Source organism: Myotis myotis, unplaced genomic scaffold (genome assembly GCF_014108235.1).
Source record: "Myotis myotis isolate mMyoMyo1 unplaced genomic scaffold, mMyoMyo1.p scaffold_m19_p_2, whole genome shotgun sequence".
In the NCBI taxonomy this organism is placed as follows: domain Eukaryota; kingdom Metazoa; phylum Chordata; class Mammalia; order Chiroptera; family Vespertilionidae; genus Myotis; species Myotis myotis.
The window spans coordinates 114,466,831-114,488,527 of record NW_023416324.1 but is presented as its reverse complement, the minus strand read 5'-3'; the positions used below and the strand labels follow the sequence as shown (position 1 = coordinate 114,488,527).

Here is a 21,697-nt window from a genome sequence, read left to right as displayed (position 1 = left end):
CCCACACTTTTATAACATCTTGTGCATAACTCTGATATTGCATTTAGTACTTTCTATTGTAATGCAGTATATATTTATCTGATTTTATTGAGAATTCCTTAAAGTGAGTGAATTTTATGTCTTTTTTTTTTCATTGTTAATACCAAGCAGAGTACTGAAAATGGCACCGGCTCAATAAATATATTGAGAATGAAGTGTGGGTTTTTATTTTCAAATTCCCAGATCTCAAATCCTTATAGGTTCACTTATTATACTACAGCACCATTCAAATATATTCCCTGCAAGATTATACACAGGGAAAACTCTAGAGGAAATTGTTCTTTCTGTGTGACAATTAGACAAAACCATTCAGCATTACTCATAAGGTCTTTGGACTCAAATTCCTATGTAGAAGGAAACCTTGACCTTGATAACCTAAGATATATTGATGGTTTTGATTAGATAAAATTACTTTTGCTTCTAAGAACTTACTGTCCAGATTTTGGTGATTTAGACCAGTGTCAGACCAGATAGATTTCATGGCCCTCAATAGCATTAAGTTCACATGCTACTACCGGCCATTGATGTTTTATCTATCACAGTGAGAATAGACAAAGGGGGCAAACACAGGTAAAATCTTTATCAATGAGAAGGTTCTTTGATAAGCCCTAAATAAGCTGGCGTAGGTCACTTAACCATGACACCTACCAGAAACAGAAGCCCTGCTAAAGCTGGAGGTGTAGCCTAAGATTTTCTTTACCTATTCATTATTACAGGAGCATTGAAAGAACATTGCAGCCCAGTCACAAAGTACAGAAATGAGAACTTTAACTTATTTTAGCTTCTCTGCTCATCACACAATATAGGCATTCCTCCCTCTAGTTTTCCCCACTAGACTATATTTCACCTCTATCACCCTCCTTACTCATGCCAAAAACTTGGAGTCATCTTCACATTCAGTCTCCATGCTGTTTATTTCCAAACTGTACTTGAATCTACCCAGTTTTCTCTGCCCTGTTGCTATCTCTGTTTAGCAAAAGCTGTCTTCTCTTGTTCATACTGCTCTCATACCTTCACTGATTTCCAATTTTACTCTCCTCTCTAATCCATTCTTTACAGTGTAGCTGGAATACATTTTTTAAAACTTGCCATGCTGCCATTGTATTGAAAACATTCTTTCACTTTCTTATCTCCTCTTGTGCTGTAGTCCAGCCGCACTAACCTTTCAGATCCAGCTCATGCTCACTACCTGGGCTGTTCATTCTTCCATCCAGCAAAAGAGTCACTTTATTTCAAATCCCATCATTTAAGTCACCCCTCCATTTTATTGCTAGAATGTATTATTGTAATAGTGCCACAATTCACATGTGTGATTCTTTGGTTAATGACTTTTTCCATAGTTGACTGCCAACTTCATGGAGCAGAGACTGGCTATATTGTTTGCACTCAATACTAGTCTAGTGCCTGGCACGTAATTACATGCTTATTACATTTTATTGGATAAATGAATGGCTATACATATTTGAAATTATAGTACTTCTTTTTGAATGATATTTTACTTGGACAGGTTTTTTTTTAATTAAACAAATATTGGAAAGGATGACAGGAGCCCTGTTGTGTCCTACCAGTTGGTTGAGGAAGGACTCAGTTAGTTCCAATAACGTGGGACGTTTTAGTGTACTTTTTTCTTCCTTATATTCATTCATAATCTTATTAATTCATTTGTTCCATTAATTTATTGTGTGCTTTATTATGTGGTAGGTATTGAAGAAATAGCAATACAAAAGGGAGATAACATCCCCGCTCTTACATCCAGCAGGGGATATAGGCATGAAACATATATCTATAATAATTAAGTTATAATTGTGGTAAGTGCTATTAATAAGAGAGTGTAAGTTAGTTTAGAGCAATGGTTCTCATCTGGGAGTGATTTTGTCCCCTAAGGGCATTGACAATGGAAGTCACACCTAGGAACACTACTATTGGCATCTCGTGGGTAAATGCCAAGGAAGTACAGGACAGCCTTCCACACCAAATGCCAGTGTTCCGAGATATGTTGTAATCAGTAATACTTTTACAGGGAAGTGGTATTTAAACAAAAGGATAAATTAGTTATTAGATGAGGGAGTGAGAGTGAGTAAACATATAGCCAGAGGGAGGAAAATAAGGAAAGAGCTAAGGTTGGAACTCGATCTCTTCGATGTATTCAGTAAGCTGAAAAAGCTATGATAGTCTCCTTTTGAGCAAAAGACACAAGATTATGTCGGAGAGCTAAGAAACGGCCCCTTAAAGTCTGGAGTTTTCTGTGAATCACCCAGTAAATATTCAGAGAACACTTGCATCTGTGGGTGTTAATGTCAGAGCATGGGTCGTGGATATCATTTTGGGAGTTCTTAGCAGGGATGGTATTTGAAGTTTTGAATTTATTTTAATACCAATTTGCCAATGAGTAATTGTTATTTTCCCTGACAGCACTCAACTACCAGGGGCAGGTTTAGAAAAAAAGAGAAGATTGGGCGCATTCAGGGTTAGCGTTTTGTCAGGTAGGTGTGAAAAAGGATAGTGTAGCCAGAAAAACAGCTCTGTAGAGACCTAGGCCAGGTAGGCCAGGATTGCTGTACAAACCAAATCCTTTCTGTTTGTTTTTTGTAGAATGCTAGTGGTTTTTAAAATGAGATTTTGGGATTTAGTGCAAATAAAATTACTGTGAATTCTGTGTCATAAACTATAATGGGTACTTTTTTCAGTAATTATTTGATTACTTTTGGATTTTTTATTAATTCTGGGAGAAGTGTTGTGTGTATATAAAATTGATGATTGCCTAACTTTGAATTAGAAATAAATAATAGAGTAATTTTAGTATAGATGCTCTGATTTTATTAGATATACAGTTGATTCTTTTCTCATGAAGCACAAGCAGGAGAACCAGAATATCTAGAGCAGCCATCAAGAAGTGATTTCTCAAAGCACTTGAAAGAAGAAACTATTCGAACAATTACCAAGGCATCAAGCGATCACGAAGATAAAAGTCCTGAAACAGTTTTGCAGACGGTAAGAACTTTTCTTTTCCCCCTCTGAGCATAGCCATGTTCATGACGTTTCCTAGCTCTGTGATGGACAGTGAGCTCTCTGGGAGTCGGGGTAGGCAGTGCCATGGGCTCTTCATCCACATGAACAGTGACTGGGGGCATCACCTAACACCCCAGCTGTAGTTTTTTCCTCTATAATGTTAAAAAATTATTCTTTTTAAAAATAAGTTACTAACTTCCTGTTTGAGAATTATGAAAAATACAGTCATAGGTTAAATTGGTCATTGATTGGGAATTAAAAAGAGAACTAGAACGTTTAGCATTACAAGTTGACCCTTGCACAACATGGGGGTTAGGGTGCCAGCCCTCTGAGCAGTTAAAAATTCAAGTTTAAAATTTGACTCCTCAACAGCTTTACTAATAGCCTATTATTGACTAGAAGCCTTACTAGTAATATACACAGTCAATTAATACATATTCCTTATGTTATATGTATTATATACTATATTCTTACAATAAAGTATAGAAAGGAAAATGCTATTAAGAAAATCAGAAGGAAAATACATTTACAGTATTTATTTTTAAAAATCCACATATAATGGACCTGCACAGTTCAAATCCATGTTGTTCAAGGGTCAACTGTGTTTCTCACGCCTCCCTCAATCTCTAGTCTTACTACATTGGAATAGTTTAGAATAAGGAATAATTTTCATTGTTGCATGGAATGTGTTTAACAGTAAAATACCAGATATTTTAGGTTAGAGTAGTAAATATTATCTTACACTATGGTTTATGCATATTTCAGTAGTGTTCCGTTCAAAATTGTCATGATAATTCTTCTGTTGGTAGTTTTCAGTTGTGTCTTTTTATAACAATAAATTGAGCACATTGGTATTGCACTGTGTTTTCAGTGACTATAACATTCTGGGATATGCTATTTCAAGAATTTGCTATTACAAAATTCAGTTGCCATCATCTTATTTTATTAGCACAAGCAGCTCTAATATAGGTTTCATGATAGCTAATGTTAATATTTGACGATTCTCCTCTAGAGAACTAAAGAGAACAAGAGATACAATTTTTCAATGCAGTTTTCTACTTAATTGCTAAATGCACTGAGGTCTTTAATATAAGACCTCAATTAACCAAAATGTCCATTTAATAGGGTGTTGTTTTAATGAATGAAATAATCAGGAATTAGTTTTTAAAGTTATTTTCTGTTTGAATAATTTTGATTATATATCATCTTACCATAAAAATTATGCATTAATATCATTTTTTTATCTAACCAAATTTTGCAAATGCTCTAGAGACTCTGAATGAGTTTGAGATGAACACCTACTAACAATAGAGCACTTGTTGGCAAGTACTTCTTCTAGTGGTCCTGAGCTGTGTAGTTCTTGGGGAATGGTAGAATAGGAAAACTAGGGAGGGAGAAAGGGCTGAGAAGTAGGTGCACAGGAGAAATATTTTTACCAGTAATAAAAAATAACTTGTCAGGGCTTTTGCTAATTAGGAATTTTATTTGTTAGAGCTTACATTATGGTTAATAAATAGCATTCTTTTAACTGATATCAGAAAGCCTAAAAGCATTATTTAGCTTAACGTAGAATCATGATTGTTTTTGTCTGTCTAATCATGTATAATTTAAATTTGCAGAAATCACTTAAATTTTGATTGCTTAGTTTATTAATATGGATATCGTCTTATAAGCTAACAACCTACTGCTTCACCTTTACTTGAGAAAGGAGGATGACATGGAGATAATATGATAGATGGCTAGCATAAATATTTTTCTGTTTGGCTTATTTTCTGGTACAGCACCAACATTTGGTCCCTTTGCCTATATAAATCTTGCAACATGCCTAAGAATGTGTTAACATGGCTGTCTGAAGCAGCCTGTGTTCCTGGTCTCATGGTCAGTTGCTTAGACTCTTGGTAACCACCATTGGGTTTTCTCATTTAAATCCATGCTTTAGAAACTAAATTGCATAGATAAAAAGTGTCTGCAGACTTTGTGATTAGATAGTCTTGATTTTTGAATATTGGTTTTACTTCTTACTAGCTATGCAAACTTGAGTAAGTTGCTTAATTTCTCTAAATCTCAGTTTTCTTTTATATAAAACGGAGGTGATTGTGAAGTTACTTTAGATCATTTTTTAAAAATGCCTAGCTTGTAGTGTAGGCACTACGTAACTGTTAGTTTTCTTTTGTTGTTTAAGTTCTAACCATTTCACAAATATACAGTATATTAAGCTCCAACCTTACTGTAAGAAGAATTCCCTGGAAAGCTTAGAATCACAGAAACCATGGAGAGATACTCTCCAAATGTTATACAGCTTGCTTTTTGGGAGAATGTACCCAAATTTAAATGAAATATTTCAGGAAATTTGAAATATACAAAAAAGTGGACTCCCAGAAAAAAACATGCGTAGTCTCAAAGTTAAACACTATGAATATGTTAGTATGTTTTCTTCTATTCTTATTTTTATATACAGGTTTAGAATTTATCTTTATAGTTGAGTTATTACTGCATATAAAATTTCATATCTTACCTTTGCTTTTTTTAAAATCACATTATAACTTAACCGTTTCCCATGTTATAAACTCTTTAAAAAAGTTTATAGGTTTAGTATTATTCCTTTGAGTGATTAGATTCTTGTTTACTTAACCTATCCCCCATATTCAGTTCTACTTTTACATTATTCTAAAGGGGCTGCTAGAAATGAAACTTTCTTCATATGTTAGGTTATTTCTTCAGCTTCCTCATAGTTGAATTACTTGGTTAAAATGATATGAGCATATTAAGGGCGACAAAAGTGATGAGATGATATAGTGCTCTAACCACCTTTTATGTGACTGCTTTCAAAAAAATGATATATTTAACTAGAGGCCCGATGCACGAAATTCGTGCAAGGGGCTCAGCCCTCACAGCCCGGCTGCCTCGCAACCCCCTCACTGGTCATTCTGGAAGGTCGTTTTGGAAGGTCGCTCCACTGTCCAGTCTAATTAGCATATTAGCTTTTATTATATAGGATGGCTTTTAAGCAGTCAATAAAAATCTTTGTATTTTAATTATTTTTGCAACTTTTTAACTGAGGAACTTATTTTTAACTCTTTCAAATTCATCCTTGGTTAAGATGTTTATACAGGACATGATAGTAATTGGAAAAGATAAATATGCATCTACTTTACTTAAGTGAACCCTTAAATTCTTTATATGAACATTTTTTATGGTACCTTAGGATATCTAAATGTGAGAATAACAATACCTACAGAATTATTATCTGAACCCAAGCTATTTCCGTTTTTCAACTTTTACCCATATAATTAATCAGTATTATGCTGTTGAAACTCTTCTGTGGTAACTGGAAAGGTTTATAAAACCCTGATTTTTTTTCTTAACTACATTTTTTCCCCAATGGGACTGTGTAAGGATCAGTATTCTAAGGAATACATTTTCTAGTTGCTACTTGCTGTAAATTTGTCATGTGTCCCAAAAAAGTGTATTTACATTTTAATAGCCGATAGCTCAATTTTGAAAATGAATTGTATTTTAATAAACACTGCCTTTTTCATTATTAAATGTGTGATGTATATTTTTTGAGGACACCCTATACTTTCTCTTCTTAAGACAGTATTGTTTGGGATTGGTGTTCTTGTGAGAAATTTTTTACCACTGTGTCCAGACAGATTTCTTAATTTATCTGCTTATTTCACTTTTATGAATGGAGACCTAGGACATTTATTACTACATAATAAACATATCTCTATAGGTATTTGTGATGGTAATATTGGGTTAGAATTATTCAAATGTAAGCAATTTAAAATAGTATTAATCTATAATAATAAAGCATAATATGCTAATTAGACGGAACAGCCAAATGACTTTACAGACGTCATTCCGGACATCCTTCTGGATGAAGCTGTGGCGGCGGTGGCCCATGCAGAGATAGTTAGGGGCAATCAGGCAGGCAGGCAAGTGGTTAGGGGCGATGAGGCAGGCAGGCAGACAAGCGGTTAGGAGCCAGCAGTCAAGGATTGCGAGAGGGATGTCCAACTGCAGGTTTAGGCCCAATCCCACAGGGATCCCTGCGAAATCTGGCCTAAATCAGCAGCCAGATATCCCCCGAGGGGTCCCAGATTGCGAGAAGGTGCAGGCCAAGCTGAAGGACCCTTCCCCTCACCCACTCCCACCTCCGTGCACAAATTTTGTGCACTGGGCCTCTAGTAGTATAATAATATTGGTAATGCCTGTCATTTATAGAGCAACAATTATGTCCCAGGTGTGGGGTAACCTGAATATTATCTCATGATCATGGCAAACATACAAGCTCATTATTTTTCCTTGAAAAATGAAGAACTCGAAGGAAACCTTTTCGAAAAATGTTATTTATAAATAGCATTTCTTTTAAAAGGAATAGTGCCAGTCTTGGTCATTAGTTTTATTTTATTGTTTAATTAAATTCTTTCTGCAAATGTACTTCTGGAAAATCAGAATGTGCTCACATCCCTAAAACGTACCTTTAAATGGAAATAAAACCCTTTATTAAAGTTTTCTGTTTAATATCAAAAGTAAAGTTTTTTAAAAAAAATTTTATTTTTGCTTAGGAAAACTTTTATGGTGCAATTTAAAATTACTCAAGCAAGCTTTATTGAAGCATTTTAGGTACTTTTTAACTTTGTTCGTACGTAAATACTAAATATGCTAGTTACAAATCTATACAGTAAAATAAGATCTGAGCAGTATTTTGAATGAGCTGCATTAGTGTCTTCAAGTAGACTTTTCTGGATTTCATGCTACCTTCCACTCTTAGTGTGGATTAGTGAAATTTATAGTCTTTGTTAAAGAAAATAAAAAGAAAGAAACCTGATTGGTTAAAAATAGTATCTTGCAGCTTTTAAAAAAACAAGAATTCATTGGATACTTATGATATAAATATATGGTACTAGGTCTCATAGGCTGTTACAGAGTGAGTTAAGCACCATAGAGTATGGATAGTGAGTAGATATACACTTGATTACTAGAAAGGATAGAGAAGTAAAATCATACGAAAGAAAACCTACAAACTCTTCTGGGTTCAGAAGAATATCTTTGGGGGGTTTTTTGTTGTTTGGGTTTTTTTTTTATCCTTACCCGAAGATATATTTATTGATTTTAGAGAGGAGAGGAGGGGAGAGAGAGAAGTATTAATGTGAGAGAAAAACATAGATCGGTTGCCTCCCATACGTGCCATTATCGGGGATCTAACCCACAACCTTTTGGTGCATGGGACGACACTCCAACCAACTGAATCACCTGGCCAGGGCAGAGAAATCTTATTTTAATGGAGATAAAGTATCAAAAAAGCTTTATGGAGTTATTAGAATTAAAAAAAAAAAAAAAAAAAAAAACTTCAGCTATGAAGATAGTAATAAGAACTGCAACTCCACTGTTTATTATTTTTAAGGATTTAGAGTCCAAGATGCTTTACGGGAAAAAAGTAAATGAAAACTTAATTTAGTGTTTGAGATGAAAAGGGAAAGCTGGAGATCTTGTATTAATTTATTTGTTTCTAATACTCAGATTTAAGTGGTTTTGTTTTATACTAGGCAAATGCAGATATTTTTAAAAGACTCAAGAATCTACACTTAAACTGGTGCTTCCATTGTTCTTCTCTTTTCTAATGTTCATACTAATGATTTTTTCCTGCAGAAACCTGAAAGTGCTACAAGCCAACCACCTTGTAACCAGCAAGTTGTAGAGGTGGCGATTCCTCACGTAGGGAAATTTGTGATTGAGTCAAAGGAGGGGGGTTATGATGACGAGGTACCTTTGTCACAGCGCTCTGCACTGTTCTACTTATTTTTCACTATTTAATACCATTACTTTGGGCATGCCTGCACCCTCACACTGATGTCTACTACTGCATAACATACAGCTTTGCCACCCATGGTCTGAAATTACCTTACCAATTGCTAACACAACTTTCAATTTCAAATAACAATTTAAGCAGAAAGCTTATGGAATTTTTCAGAATAATAATTTTATGTTTCTCGTGTTAATTCTCTTATGCAGATGTAGGATTGGTTTACTCTCAGGCTGATAGATTACAATAAGATTTGTTCAATTAAATAGCAAAAATTTTGAGCATTTAAAATAATTTTAATTTTCTCTTTTGCTTGAGTTATGTATTGTAATACTTTGGCCACCATTTCCTGCCAGAAGAACATACATCCTTATTACAAATAGATAATTGGTATTTTTGCTTTTGCAACCTCCATGTGACTGTGAATTAAATGATTCATCAATGTTGCTGAATGCCTACCAGAGTTTTATACACAATGGGACTTTCCAACTTATCTTTTTCTACCTCTCCACTATTAATTCTCATCTAGTTGGATTTCTAACACTATAGAAGCATTTTTGCTTCTCATGAGGTGTTTTGGGGGAATCCAGATGAAAATACACTATTGTCTTGGTCCCATCATATTTTCCCCCCTTCCTCCACTTTTCTCTTAAGACTTTTACATTTTGATATCTTTCATATTTCATGAAGAGCATAGTGAAGACCTTGGATTCTATCATTTTACTGGCATAGATGAGAATTGAATATACACGAAATAGTTTTTTCCAGGTAACTTTTTTCTAGACTTATTCCAAGATTATAATTAAACTATGAGTTAAACATGTCTTTATGGCACTAAAATCAGAGGTGTCATACAGATATTAATTTTACTGCATCAATGTAAGAAAGCATGGCCATAATGAGAATAAGGAGCAGGTTTGTGAGATAGGAAATAGTCAGAAGGATTTTCTCAAGTAGTTAATGTTATTGCAACTCTCAGTATATAATCCAAAATATATACTTTGAATAATAGTTTCAGTGAATCAGAGGTAATTGATGTACTCTCGCCTTTTAAAAAATATATATTTTTCTGATTTTAGGGAAAGGAAGGAAAAGGGATAGAAAGGTAGAAAATTGAGAGAAACATCTCTTACATGGCCCCTCCTGGGGATCAAGCTGGCAACTAAGGCATGTGCCCTAACTCGGAATCAATCCATGACTGCCTGGTTCATGGGCTGTTGCTCAATCACTGAGCCCTACCAGCCGGACTGGATGCACTCTCTTGACAGCTCTAATATAATAGCTTCATAGTGCCTTGAGTTATATCATTTTTTCAGGTATTTTAAAATGTAAACAGCTAAAAATAAGCTATTATGAAAACAAAAAAAAATATACTTCAGTATTTAGTACTTAATATCAATATGTTGTTCTAGTTATTTTAATACTACTATGTTGGTACTTGAAAATTATAGAAACTTACTTTTTTAATAAAACGTTTATTAAGCACCTCTGCTTGTTTTAGGGTGAACCTTCTGGCATTAACAAAACAGAATTAGGATTAATCATTTAACACTATCTTTTGTACAAATGCTTATGCAACTGGCAGAGGTTTTGTTTTTTTAATGCATAGAGTGATGGTTTAACAGTGCATGTGCTTGGCACCAAGGTCTGTGGACACAAGGCTGCTGCAAATGAATGTTCAGGTTGTATGGTTGTGCAAGAACACCTAGCCAATGGGCGTACTTGGAGTTGAAATTGAGCTTATGCTTACTGAGCTCCCCAAACCTTAATGAAGAGGCACCTTTTTAAATAAAAAGATTGTTGCTATTTCTAAATGGTTCTCTCATTCAGAGAGCAGCACATTTTTCTAATTTGTCGAGAAGGGGCTCTTTTTAAAATTGTTTGGTTCAGAGAGGATGCCTTTTTGCTTTTTGCGCGAAGGCACCATATGAACTAGATGTGGCCCTGTAGAGATTTTGAAATATACTTACATGCATACTGGGTCACGTTTGCTATAAAAAATGCAACGTTTGATTTATAAGTAATGAAAAGCAAAGGACTTCTAACTTGCATGTAATTATTTTGTTATTTTAAATTTTTTATGTTACTCATTCAAAAACTCTTAACTTTCAATCCCTTGTGGCAGATCATGATGACACCGAACATGCAAGGTATTATCATGGCGATAGGTAAATCCAGGAGTATATATGACAGGTGTGGCCCTGAAGCAGGGTTCTTTAAGGTACAATTAACATTTTCACTTTATGTTTTTACTATTTTTAAGTGAGACTTCTTAAAATGTTTTATTTCCTTGAACTAAATTTGTTTTCTTGTATAATTACTCTTTTTCTAAAGTAGCCGTTGTTACCTGTTGTTCTGGGGGTTTCTTTTGTGCATGAATCTAAGACTGATTTTTTTTTCTTTTAATCGAAATAATTCAACAAAAACAAAGCATTTTACCCGAGTTATCCTAGTAGTGCACCTCTGTTTTGTTCACAGAAGTTTGAATTATGTTTTTATTTGAAGAGGAAAAAAGCATATTTATTGATGAGCAAAACTAAGAACTGAGTAACTCTCTGATAATAGTTAATTTTTGCCTCATTGGTATACCCTTAGTTAGTGTTATATATATATTTTTAATTTTATTATCACATGATACTAAATTGTTTTCTTTATTGGGCTATTTTTTAAATTATTCATTCATGTATTGTCTTTTTATGTTTCTATTCACTTATGTTTTCCCCATGGTTAATTTTTGATATCCTGATCATTTCAAGGCATGTGAGACAGATCAAGCTGATGCATCATTTGATGACTCAATCTTTTTCCCCTCTGATTCCAGATTTTTAAAATGTTTTTATTACAATATTATTGCTTTTACTTATTTGTAAAACGAAAACACTGTATATTTTTGTCATTTTATTTAGATTAACTGAAAATCTAGGATTTTTTCACTCCTGTCACCTTGTTAGTGTTTACTTTTTTTCTATTAAAAACAAACAGAAAGTTATGGGGTATAGTTCACTATAATTGATGCATGCTCCTTTACTTCACATTAAAAATCTAAAATTTTCGATTTTCCACTTGGTCTTGGTGGTCGAGGTACAGGAGTTCACACCTGGGACAATGGTGTGCATTCCTTGTATTGTCATTCCAATTCTGCTCTGGGTCTACAAAAAGTTCCTAGAGCTGTACCTATATGCCCTCTGATTTCTCCCTTGTTAGTCGCATGTGGCCTAGAAAAGCTATGTAAGAATCCAACGATACAAGCAAAAGCAAAGTAGACTATAAGGGTGCAGACATAAATAGATTACCAACACAAGGATCAACAGAAATCTCTGATAAAAAGAAAAACTAGAGTGATTGTCCCAGAAGACCTCATTGTTTTCAAAATAGACCTAATAATGTGAAGCACCTTCTTTGTAATTGTCTCTGACCTTTTTCTTTTAGACCAGAATTTGAGATGGATGGTTTAGATATTTACTTGATATTAATCCGGAAATACATGGTATTTATATTTAGAATGTATTTAGTTATGTTTAATAATCTCATTCCCGAGTTCCTTTTTCATTAACATAGCTTTAATAATATGAATAAATAGGAGGTTTGTGCCAGTAGACATTGTTACTAAATCAGTACCTAAGCATTCTTGGGCTTCTAGCTTCTGTTCAGGCTCTTTGAATTTGAGTGGAGTGTATTTTTACTATGAAACAGTACAGTGAGCCTGTGCAGTAAAATGAAAGGGAGTGTTTGGAGGTGATAATGACTTGAAACATAAAGTTATAATTACTGCCCAACACAGTGGAGCCCCTTATCTGCGAGAGTAGAAATTATAGGTTATTGCTCTGAAGAAAATAACAAAGAAATTGAGGATATTTCTTTGGGAAAAATGGAACAGTTTTTACATAAATGTCTAATCTATACTAATAATAGCCTAGGGCAGTGGTTGGCAAACTGCGGCTCGCGAGCCACATGCGGCTCTTTGGCCCCTTGAGTGTGGCTCTTCCACAAAATACTTCTGCGCATGGGCCACGAAGTTTCAATTGCACTGTACATGCGCGCCCGCACGTAGTCAAGGGGCCAAAGAGCCGCATGTGGCTCGCAAGCCGCAGTTTGCCGACCACTGGCCTATGGCAAACCAGTTTCCATTAGTGGGAAGAAGATACAATAGAACAGCCTGGAAACGGCCAGTCTTTTTCCTTATTGATTCTTTATCGCTGGGCTCTAGAGAAATAATGGCCAGGTCCCCTGTTGGGTCCCTCGGAGCCCTGTCTCTCCTCCTCTGCTCAACCCTGCTGATCATCGGGTGTCCCAGAGCAAGAGGGAGAGAAAAGCTGGACTTAGCAACACCACCCACCCAAGGGTTGGGGGTAGCAGAGGGACATCGTAATTTTGGAATCACACAGCCTCCGCCAGTTAGTACTGTGTAACCTCTCTGAGCCTCGGTTTCTTCATCTAGAAAATGGGTATGATAACAGTACCAGCTTCAGTGGAATGTTACAGGTGTGCATAAGATTGTGCACATAAGGCTCTCAGCCCGGTGCTTGACAGGTACTAAGCCTCACTTTGCCACTGTGATTATCTGCCCCTGCCCTCCTTGGGCTTACGAACCCGTGTTTAACTAGCAGTGTAGGCAGGTGTGGAAATTGCCTGCTCCGTGTCCTGGGGTCCCTGGGAGAACTCGGATTCCGGATTCCCGGGCAAGATGGCTCTGCAGTATGAAAACCTTGAGGGTCAGGAGTCCAGCCGGGTCCCAGCATGTGCTCCCTGGGTCTCCGGGGCAATACTGCTGCCTTCCCTCTCTTCCCGGCACTGTCCTGTCCTGCCTCAGTTGTCACTCACGCTGGGAATCCCTGCGTCATCTGTGTGCACATCTGTTCCCCAGCAGCCCCCACTCCGTGTGCCTCCCAGCTCTGCCCTGCACTTTGGAAAATCATTTAATCACTCTGCGCCTTTGTTTTCTCCTCTGAAATCTGGGAATAATAGTGCCGGCCTCCTGGGCTTGTTGATCAAGCCAGGTCACCAGGTGAAGAAGCACTTAGAAGAGTGCTGGGGCCTGTTTTAAGTGGCCATTCAGTGTCAGCTGTTCTGTTATTACTGTTGAAAGGCGAGTCTTCTAGGAGTAGGGGTTCTTCGAGGTGCCACTGTCCTGTGAAAACCCTGAAGGAGAATCTTCAGCCTCTTTCAGAAACTGAGAGCTCATTAGCATAAGAAATCACCTGTGAAGGACCTTTGACTCCAATAAGCATTAACAACAAAGAGTAAAAAGCCTGAGGCCCAGGCCTGGATGTCTGTCCTGTATACCAGTAGGTTACTGGTTAGGTTCCCTGTCAGGACACATGCCCCTATTGTGGGTTCAATCTTTCTCTCTTTCTTCCTCTCTCTCAAATAAATGAAAACATATTTAAAAAAATAAAGTTAGAGGTGAAGCCATTATGACCCCATGGCTGCAAACTAGAAGAAAACATAACTCAACGAGAATAAGAGACTCTTAAAAAAAAGAAATTATAGCAATAAAAATAACACAGAATTTATCTATGGAAGGAATCCATGTGGCTACAGGGGAAATCGCTAATGAGCCTAGATTTTAAAAGACAGACTGGGGAAAATGTATTTGCAGCAAATATCCGATAAATACTTAGTATCTTTAACATATAAGAGCTCACACAGATCCTATATAATAAAAGCCTAATATGCAAATCAACCGAACTACTGAAGGACCTGTGGAACGACTAGTCTCTATGACGTGCACTGGCCACCAAGGGGCAGATGCTCAACACAGGACCTGTCCCTGGTGGTCAGTGCGCTCCCATGGGGAGCGCCGCTCAGCCAGAAACTGGGTTCACAGCTGGCTAGCGCAGCTGCGTTGGCGCTAAGGAGCAGTGAGCCAAGAGGTAAGGAGCAGCGAGCAGGCGAGTGGTAGGGAGCGAGGGATCCTAAACTGCAAGAGGGATCCTGGACTGCGAGAGGGCACAGGCTAGGCCAGCCGTGGGCAAACTACAGCCCGTTTGAAATGAATAAAACTAAAAAAAAAAAAAGACCATACCCTTTTATGTAATGATGTTTACTTTGAATTTATATTAGTTCACACAAACACTCCATCCATGCTTTTGTTCCGGCCCTCCGGTCCAGTTTAAGAACCCATTGTGGCCCTCGAGTCAAAAAGTTTGCCCACCCCTGGGCTAGGCTGAAGGACCCTCCTCCACCCCCCCACCCCCTCAGTGCATGAATTTCGTGCACAGGGCCTCTAGTGTATATTATAAAATTCTAATCTTTGTTCATTCCTACAGAATGTATTAAATATTCAGCTTAGCTTGTGGTTGGGGTTTTGGCTTTTTTTTTTTGAGTTTAAATATTTCTTAAAAGGGATATTTTTCACCATATCAGAAAGCAGAATTATAATAGCATGCTCGCCTCTGGACAGTTCTGAGACGACAATTTTTTTAAGTAGATTTTATCAGTTACTTAGGGTTGCATAACAAGATACTCCAAAACTTAGTGGTTTTCAACAACAGTGACATGACTGGACAGTTCTTTGCTGATCTGGGCCTCTATATGGTCTTTCACCCCTGAGCTGCTTAACTTTAGGGACTTCTAAATGTTCAGAGGTGATGAACCATATCTTTATATCATATTTATTTATTCCCTCTGAAGCAGGGAATGGTTGGAAGAGACTTCTGCCTTTGGGTCCCCAGTGAAGTCCTGGGTCCTAACCGAGGTTCTGTTAAAGTATATGTGCTAGCAAGTCATTGATTCACCCTGGTCTTCATTTGATAGAAATCAGTAGGTTTCAAGTGTTCTGCCCCAAACCACCTGAGGGATAAGATAAATTTTCTTTAGCAGCTAAATTCAGTTGATTACTTTAGTTTGTTGTTTAAAGTATAAAAACTATATTATAAAAATAGCAGATGTTCATAGTAAACCAATGCAATGGAAAGTTAAATGAAAAGTTCATGTTCTTTCACTACTCTCATTCCCTTATTCCATCTCCACAAATGTTAGTTCTTTTGTGTAGCCTTCTAACAACTTTCTTAACATTCATTTGTTTTGGTTAAATATAACATTTTTTTAAATTGTAAAAAAAAATTCTAAAAGTTTCTTTTAATTTTTTCTACTGTTCCATCATCAAACACCATCTTTAAAAATACTGCTTATTTTCAGTAGTTTTTTCAATATATAAAACAAAGGCCTTGTGCATAGTAGCCTATATCAATAAACACTTTTGAACTTGTTTGGATTAGCATGACCAACCATCCTGGTATACCCAAGACTGTGGAACTCCTTAGAGAAGGAACTTCAAGTGCTAAAACTATAGAACTTCTGGCAAATTGACCCTAACAGCGGAACGACTGGGAATGACTGGTCACTATGACACACACTGACCACCAGGGGGCAGACGCTCAATGCAGGAGTTGCCCCCTGGTGGTCAGTGGGCTCCCACAGGGGGAGCTCTGCTCAGCCACAAGCCAGGCTGACTGCTGCCAGCACAGCAGTGATGGCGGGAGCCTCTCCCACCTCCTCAGCAACGCTAAGGATGTTCGACTGCAGCTTAGGCCTGCTCCCCGCTGGCAAGTGGACATTCCCCCAAGGGTTCCTGGGCTGCCAGAGGGATGTCTGACTGCCAGTTTAGGCCCGATCCCCCAGGGACCTGGCCTAAGGCAGCAGGTGGACATCCCCCGAGGGGTCCCAGACTGCGAGAGGGCACAGGCCTGGCTGAGGGGACCCCCCCCCCCCCCAGTGCACAAATTTTTGTGCACTGGGCCTCTAGTATATATATATATATATATATATATATATATATATATATATATATATATATATATTTTATTAGATTATCCAAAGTCATCTTTTTTTTTTTCCAACAGTAAAATCAAATGAATTTACTTTCCTGCTTTGGCATTTATGAATGCAAATATAATCGCATAAATTTAGACTTCCTGTGAGAGAATTTGAAACCACATTGTGGATATGACTTTCACATAAGGTTTGTCCCTTTTTCTGAATTAGAAAGTAAACTTTTAAAAAATCTATTCTTGTATTAGACCCTAAGCAAAATCAGCAGAACCCTGATTTTATATTTTTAAAAGCCAGTGAATCATACATACTACAAACAACACTCATCCCACCCCTTCCCCACGGTAACAGCTTTCCATTACAGTCAAACCTTGAAGGTCTTCTTCTCAAACAATTTGCTTCTCAACCTGACAACCCTTTCATGCTCATATCTGTATGATCAGTCACATATCTGTCAGGCGACAAAAGAGAGAATGTGCAAGTATGAGTCAGTTTACCGCTAAAACTCATGTTAACATCTCAGGAAATTGTGCTGTGAATACTTTCATGTTTTTTGCTTTTGTTGCTACTTATTATTAAATTTTCATTTTTTATTGTGCATTTTATTTTTGTTAAATTTTCATTTATATTTTATGTCCTTTAAGGTTTTTAAAGTGTTTACTTATAAACACTTTAAAAACAAAAAGAGTGACCAGTACCTTAGAGTTGTACTGTATAAACGGTAAGAAAAGTTAAAGCAAGGAATCATTTGGGGACCTGGAACAGATTAATTAAATTTACATTATTTCTAGTGGAAAACATTGGTTCGGTTTTCAGACAGCTTTCCGGAATGAATTAAGTTCAAGAACCAAGGTTCCACTGTATTTTATCTAGTCTTTTGGCATTATTTCCATTAACTTTAAATACAGTGATTGTGTTTACACATTTATTTTTTGTTTGTTTATTCTTTTTTTAAAATACACAAATAATGCATAATTATTGTAAAATTGTATATTATTGCTATAGTTACATTATCTATGGAGTCACATTTTGATGAGCTACGATGAGGTATACTATGAGTGCTGGCATTCTTCTGAAAAATGAGACATATTTTATTTTTGGTTTTTGGTTGTTTTTTAATCATTATTGTTGACAGTATTATATATGTCCCTTTTTTTCCCCATTGACCCCTTCCAGCCTGCCCCCAGCCCCCACCCCAGGCCTTCACTACCCTATTGTCTGTGTTCATAGGTTATGCACATTTGCATACAAGGTCTTTGGTTAATTACCTGCCATCTACCCACTCTCCCAACCTCCCTCATCATCCCTCCGAAATTCTGCACTCTGTTCCATGCTTCCATGTCTCTGGACCCACTCCGTGAATCCGTTTATTTTGTTAATTAGATTCCACGTATGAGTGCAATTATGTGATGCTTGTGTTTCTCTGACTGGCTTATTTCAGTTAGCATGATACTCTCCAGATCCCTCCATGCTGTCTCAAAGGGTAAGAGATTCTTCTATTTTACTGTTGCATAGTATTCCATGGTATAAATCAAGGATGGCGAACCTTTTGAGCTCGGCGTGTCAGCATTTTGAAAAACCCTAACTTAACTCTGGTGCTGTGTCACATATAAAAATTTTTTGATATTTGCAACCATAGTAAAACAAAGATTTATATTTTTGATATTTATTTTATATATTTAAATGCCATTTAACAAAGAAAAATCAACCAAAAAAATGAGTTTGTGTGTCACCTCTGACATGCGTGTCATAGGTTCTCCATCACTGGTATAAATGTACCACAGCTTTTTTATCCACACGTCTACAGATCTTAGCTATTGTAAATTGTACTGCTATAAACACAGAGGGGTGCATACATTCTTTCTGATTGGTGTTTTTGTTTTCTTAGGATATGTTGCAAGAAGTGGATCACTGGGTAAAATGAGAGTTAAATATTTAATTTTTTTTGAGAAAACTTTATATTGCTTTCCATAATGGCTGCACCAGTCTGCATTCCCACCAGCAGTGTACTAGGGTTCTCTTTTCTCCACATCCTCGCAGCACTTGTCATGATGGTAGCCATTCTGACAGGTATGAGGTGATACCTCATTGTCATTTTAATTTGCATCTCTGATAATTAGTGACTTTGAGCATTTTTTCATGTCTCTTGGCCATCTGAAAGTCCCCTTTGCAGAAGTGTTTATTTAGGTCATTTGCCCATTTTTTAATTGGATTGTCTTCCTTTTGTTAAATTGTATGAGTTCCTTATATATTTTGGATATTAACCCTTTATCAGATGTCTCATTGCCAGTATGTTCTTCTAAACAGTTGGCTCCCTTTTCGTTTTATTGATGGTTCCTTTTGCTGTAAAGGATCTATTTATTTTGATGTAGTCCATTTGTTTATTTTCTCCTTAGTTTCCTTTGTCCTGGGAGATGTATCCATTAATATACTGCTATGAGATATGTCTGAGATGTTGCTGTCTTTGATTTCACCTAGGGCTTTTATGGTTTCATAACTTACATTTAAGTTTTTTTATCCATTTTGAGTTTATTTTTATGTATAGTGTAAGTTGATGGTCTGGTTTTGTTATTTTTGCATGTATCTGTCCAATTTTCCCAAACCATTTATTGAAAAGACTGTCTTGACTCCATTGTATGCTCTTGCCTCCTTTGTCAAATATTAATTGACTAATGGCATGGATCAATTTCTGGGTTCTCTATTCTATTCCATTGGTCTATATGCTTGTTCTTATGCCAACCAATACCTGGGTATTTTGATTACAGAGGCTTTGTAGTATAACTTGATACTTAGCATTGTGATTCCTGCAACTTTGTTCTTTCTTGAGATTGCTGTAGCTATTTGGGGACTTTTTTAGTTCCATATAAATTTTTGGAGTACAGTGGGGCCTTGACTTACGAGTGTCCCGAATAACGAGTTTTTCGAGATACGAGCCGTCTCTTGGCCGATTTTTTGCTTTGAGTTGCGAGCTAAAATTCGGGTTACGAGCCAGCTTCAGATACCCCACCGCTAGTTGGCGCAGCGAACGTCACAGTGAACGCCACAACATCAGCCCAGCATCACGTGTCTCACTTGTTCACTTTTTGATTTGACATACGAGTAATTTGATTTACGAGCTCCGTTACGAAACGAATTAAACTCGTAAGTCAAGGCCCCACTGTATTTGTTCTTGGTCTGTGGAATACGCTGTTGGGGACATTTTAATAGGGATTGCATTGAATCTATAGATTGCTTTGGGTAGCATGGACATTTTAATGATGTTGATTCTACCAATCCATGAACACGAGTATATTCTTCCACTTGTCTATATCCTCTTCTATCTCTTTTTTCAATGTTCTTTAGTTTTCCAAGTATAAGTCTTTTACCTCCTTCATTAAGTTAATTCCTAAGTATCTTATTTTTTTTGTTGCAGTGCTAAATGGGATTATTTAGTTTCTCTTTCTGAGAATTCATTTTTGGTGTATAAAAAAACCATCGATTTTGGAGTGTTGATTTTGTATCTTGCTACATTGCCAAATTTATTAAATCTTGTAGTTTTGGTGGAGTCTTTAGGGTTTTCTATGTACAATATCATGTGACCTGAAAATAATGAGAGTTTCCTTTTCTCCTTTCCAATTTGGATGTCTTTTATTTCTTCTTGTGTGATTGCTTTGGCTAGGACTTCCAGTACTACATTGAATAAGAGTGGTGAAAGTGGACATCCCAATCTTGTTACTGTTCTTAGAGGAAATGTTTTTAGACCATTGAGCATGATGTTCACTGTAGGTTTGTCATATATGGCAAAGTTATGTTGAGTTATACTCCTTCTATTCCCACTTTGCTGAGAGTTTTTATCCAAAATGGTTTTTGGATTTTGTTTAATGCTTTTTCTGCATCTATTGATATGATCATGTGATTTTTGTCTTTCAATTTGTTTATGTGATGTATCACATTCATTGATTTGTGAATATTGTAACAGCCTTGCATCTCCAGAATAAATTCCACTTGGTCATGGTGTATGATCTTTTTAATATATTGCTGAATTTGATTTGCTAATTGGTTGTTGAGAATTTTAGCAACTATGTTCAGGGATATATGCCTGTAATTCTTTTTCTTTGTAGTGACTTTGTTTGGTTTGGGAATTAGAATAATGCTGGTCTCATAAAAAGAGCTTGGAAGTGTTCCTTCCAGTTGGATTTTTTGGAATAGTTTGAAGAGGATGGTTTTAGTTCTTCTTTGAATGTTTGGGAAAACTCCCCTGTGAAGCCATCCGGACCCAGGCTTTCGTTTGCTGAGAGTTTTTTGATTACTGCTTCTATTTCATCCATTGTTATTGGCCTATTCAAGTTTTCTGATTCAGTTTTGGGAGATTGTATTTTTCTTGGAATTTGTCCATTTCATCCACTTGTCCAGTTTGTTGTCATATAGTTGTTCACAATATTTCCTTACAATCCTTTGTACTTCTGTGGTGTCAGTAGTCACTTCTTCGCTTTCTTTTCTGATTTTATTTATTTGGGTTCTCTCTTTTTGTTTCTTGATGAATCTGGCTAATGGTTCCCTAATCTTGTTTATCCTCTGAAAGAACCAGCTATTGGTTTCATTGATTTTTGTGTATTTTTTTCTCTGTTATTTAGTTCTGCTCTAATCTTTATTATTTCCTTCTTTCTATTTAATCTGGGCTTTTCTTGTTGTTCTTAAGTTGTAGGGTTAAATAGTTTATTATTTTTCTTATTTTTTTGAGGTATGACTGTAGTGCTATGAACTTCCCTCTCAGGAAGGTTTTTTGCTGTGTCCTAGAGCTTTGGGTTGTTGTATGTTCATTTTCATTTGTTTCCAGGAAGTTTTTGATTTCTTGATTAATAGCATTGGCCACCCATTCATTGTTTAATATCATGCTATTTAGGGGCCATCTACGAGAACTAGCTTTTACTGTGTATTTTCTGGCCATTTGATCTGCCATATGAACTCCAAATTTTGTGCTGTTATAAAATTGAATAGATTCCGGTAACATTTTTTTATTACTTTTATCAATTTTCACAAATTTATGCTTAGAACTTAGAACAACTACTCTTTTATTTGGTTTCCTTT

General features: G+C 36.4%; 1 protein-coding gene and 1 pseudogene across 22 annotated transcripts in view; both read left to right on the top strand.

The window, feature by feature from the left end:
- The window catches only part of USP25 (ubiquitin specific peptidase 25), a 163,351-nt gene that overhangs the window by 107,094 nt on the left and 34,560 nt on the right, over positions 1-21,697 (top strand). For 19 of the 22 annotated variants that reach the window (XR_004973995.1, XR_004973994.1, XR_004973993.1 and 16 more), the window contains 3 exons: positions 2,891-3,030; positions 8,704-8,817; positions 10,983-11,078. Coding sequence is in view for 19 of the 22 variants with exons in the window: in XM_036349165.1 (XP_036205058.1) it covers positions 2,891-3,030; positions 8,704-8,817; positions 10,983-11,078 (350 nt within the window). In the remaining 3 variants the exon portion in view is untranslated. The remainder of the gene's footprint in view (positions 1-2,890; positions 3,031-8,703; positions 8,818-10,982; positions 11,079-21,697) is intronic. The other 3 variants (XM_036349160.1, XM_036349159.1, XM_036349164.1) reach the window with 3 other exon arrangements.
- On the top strand, positions 11,099-12,753 carry LOC118675995 (annotated as a pseudogene).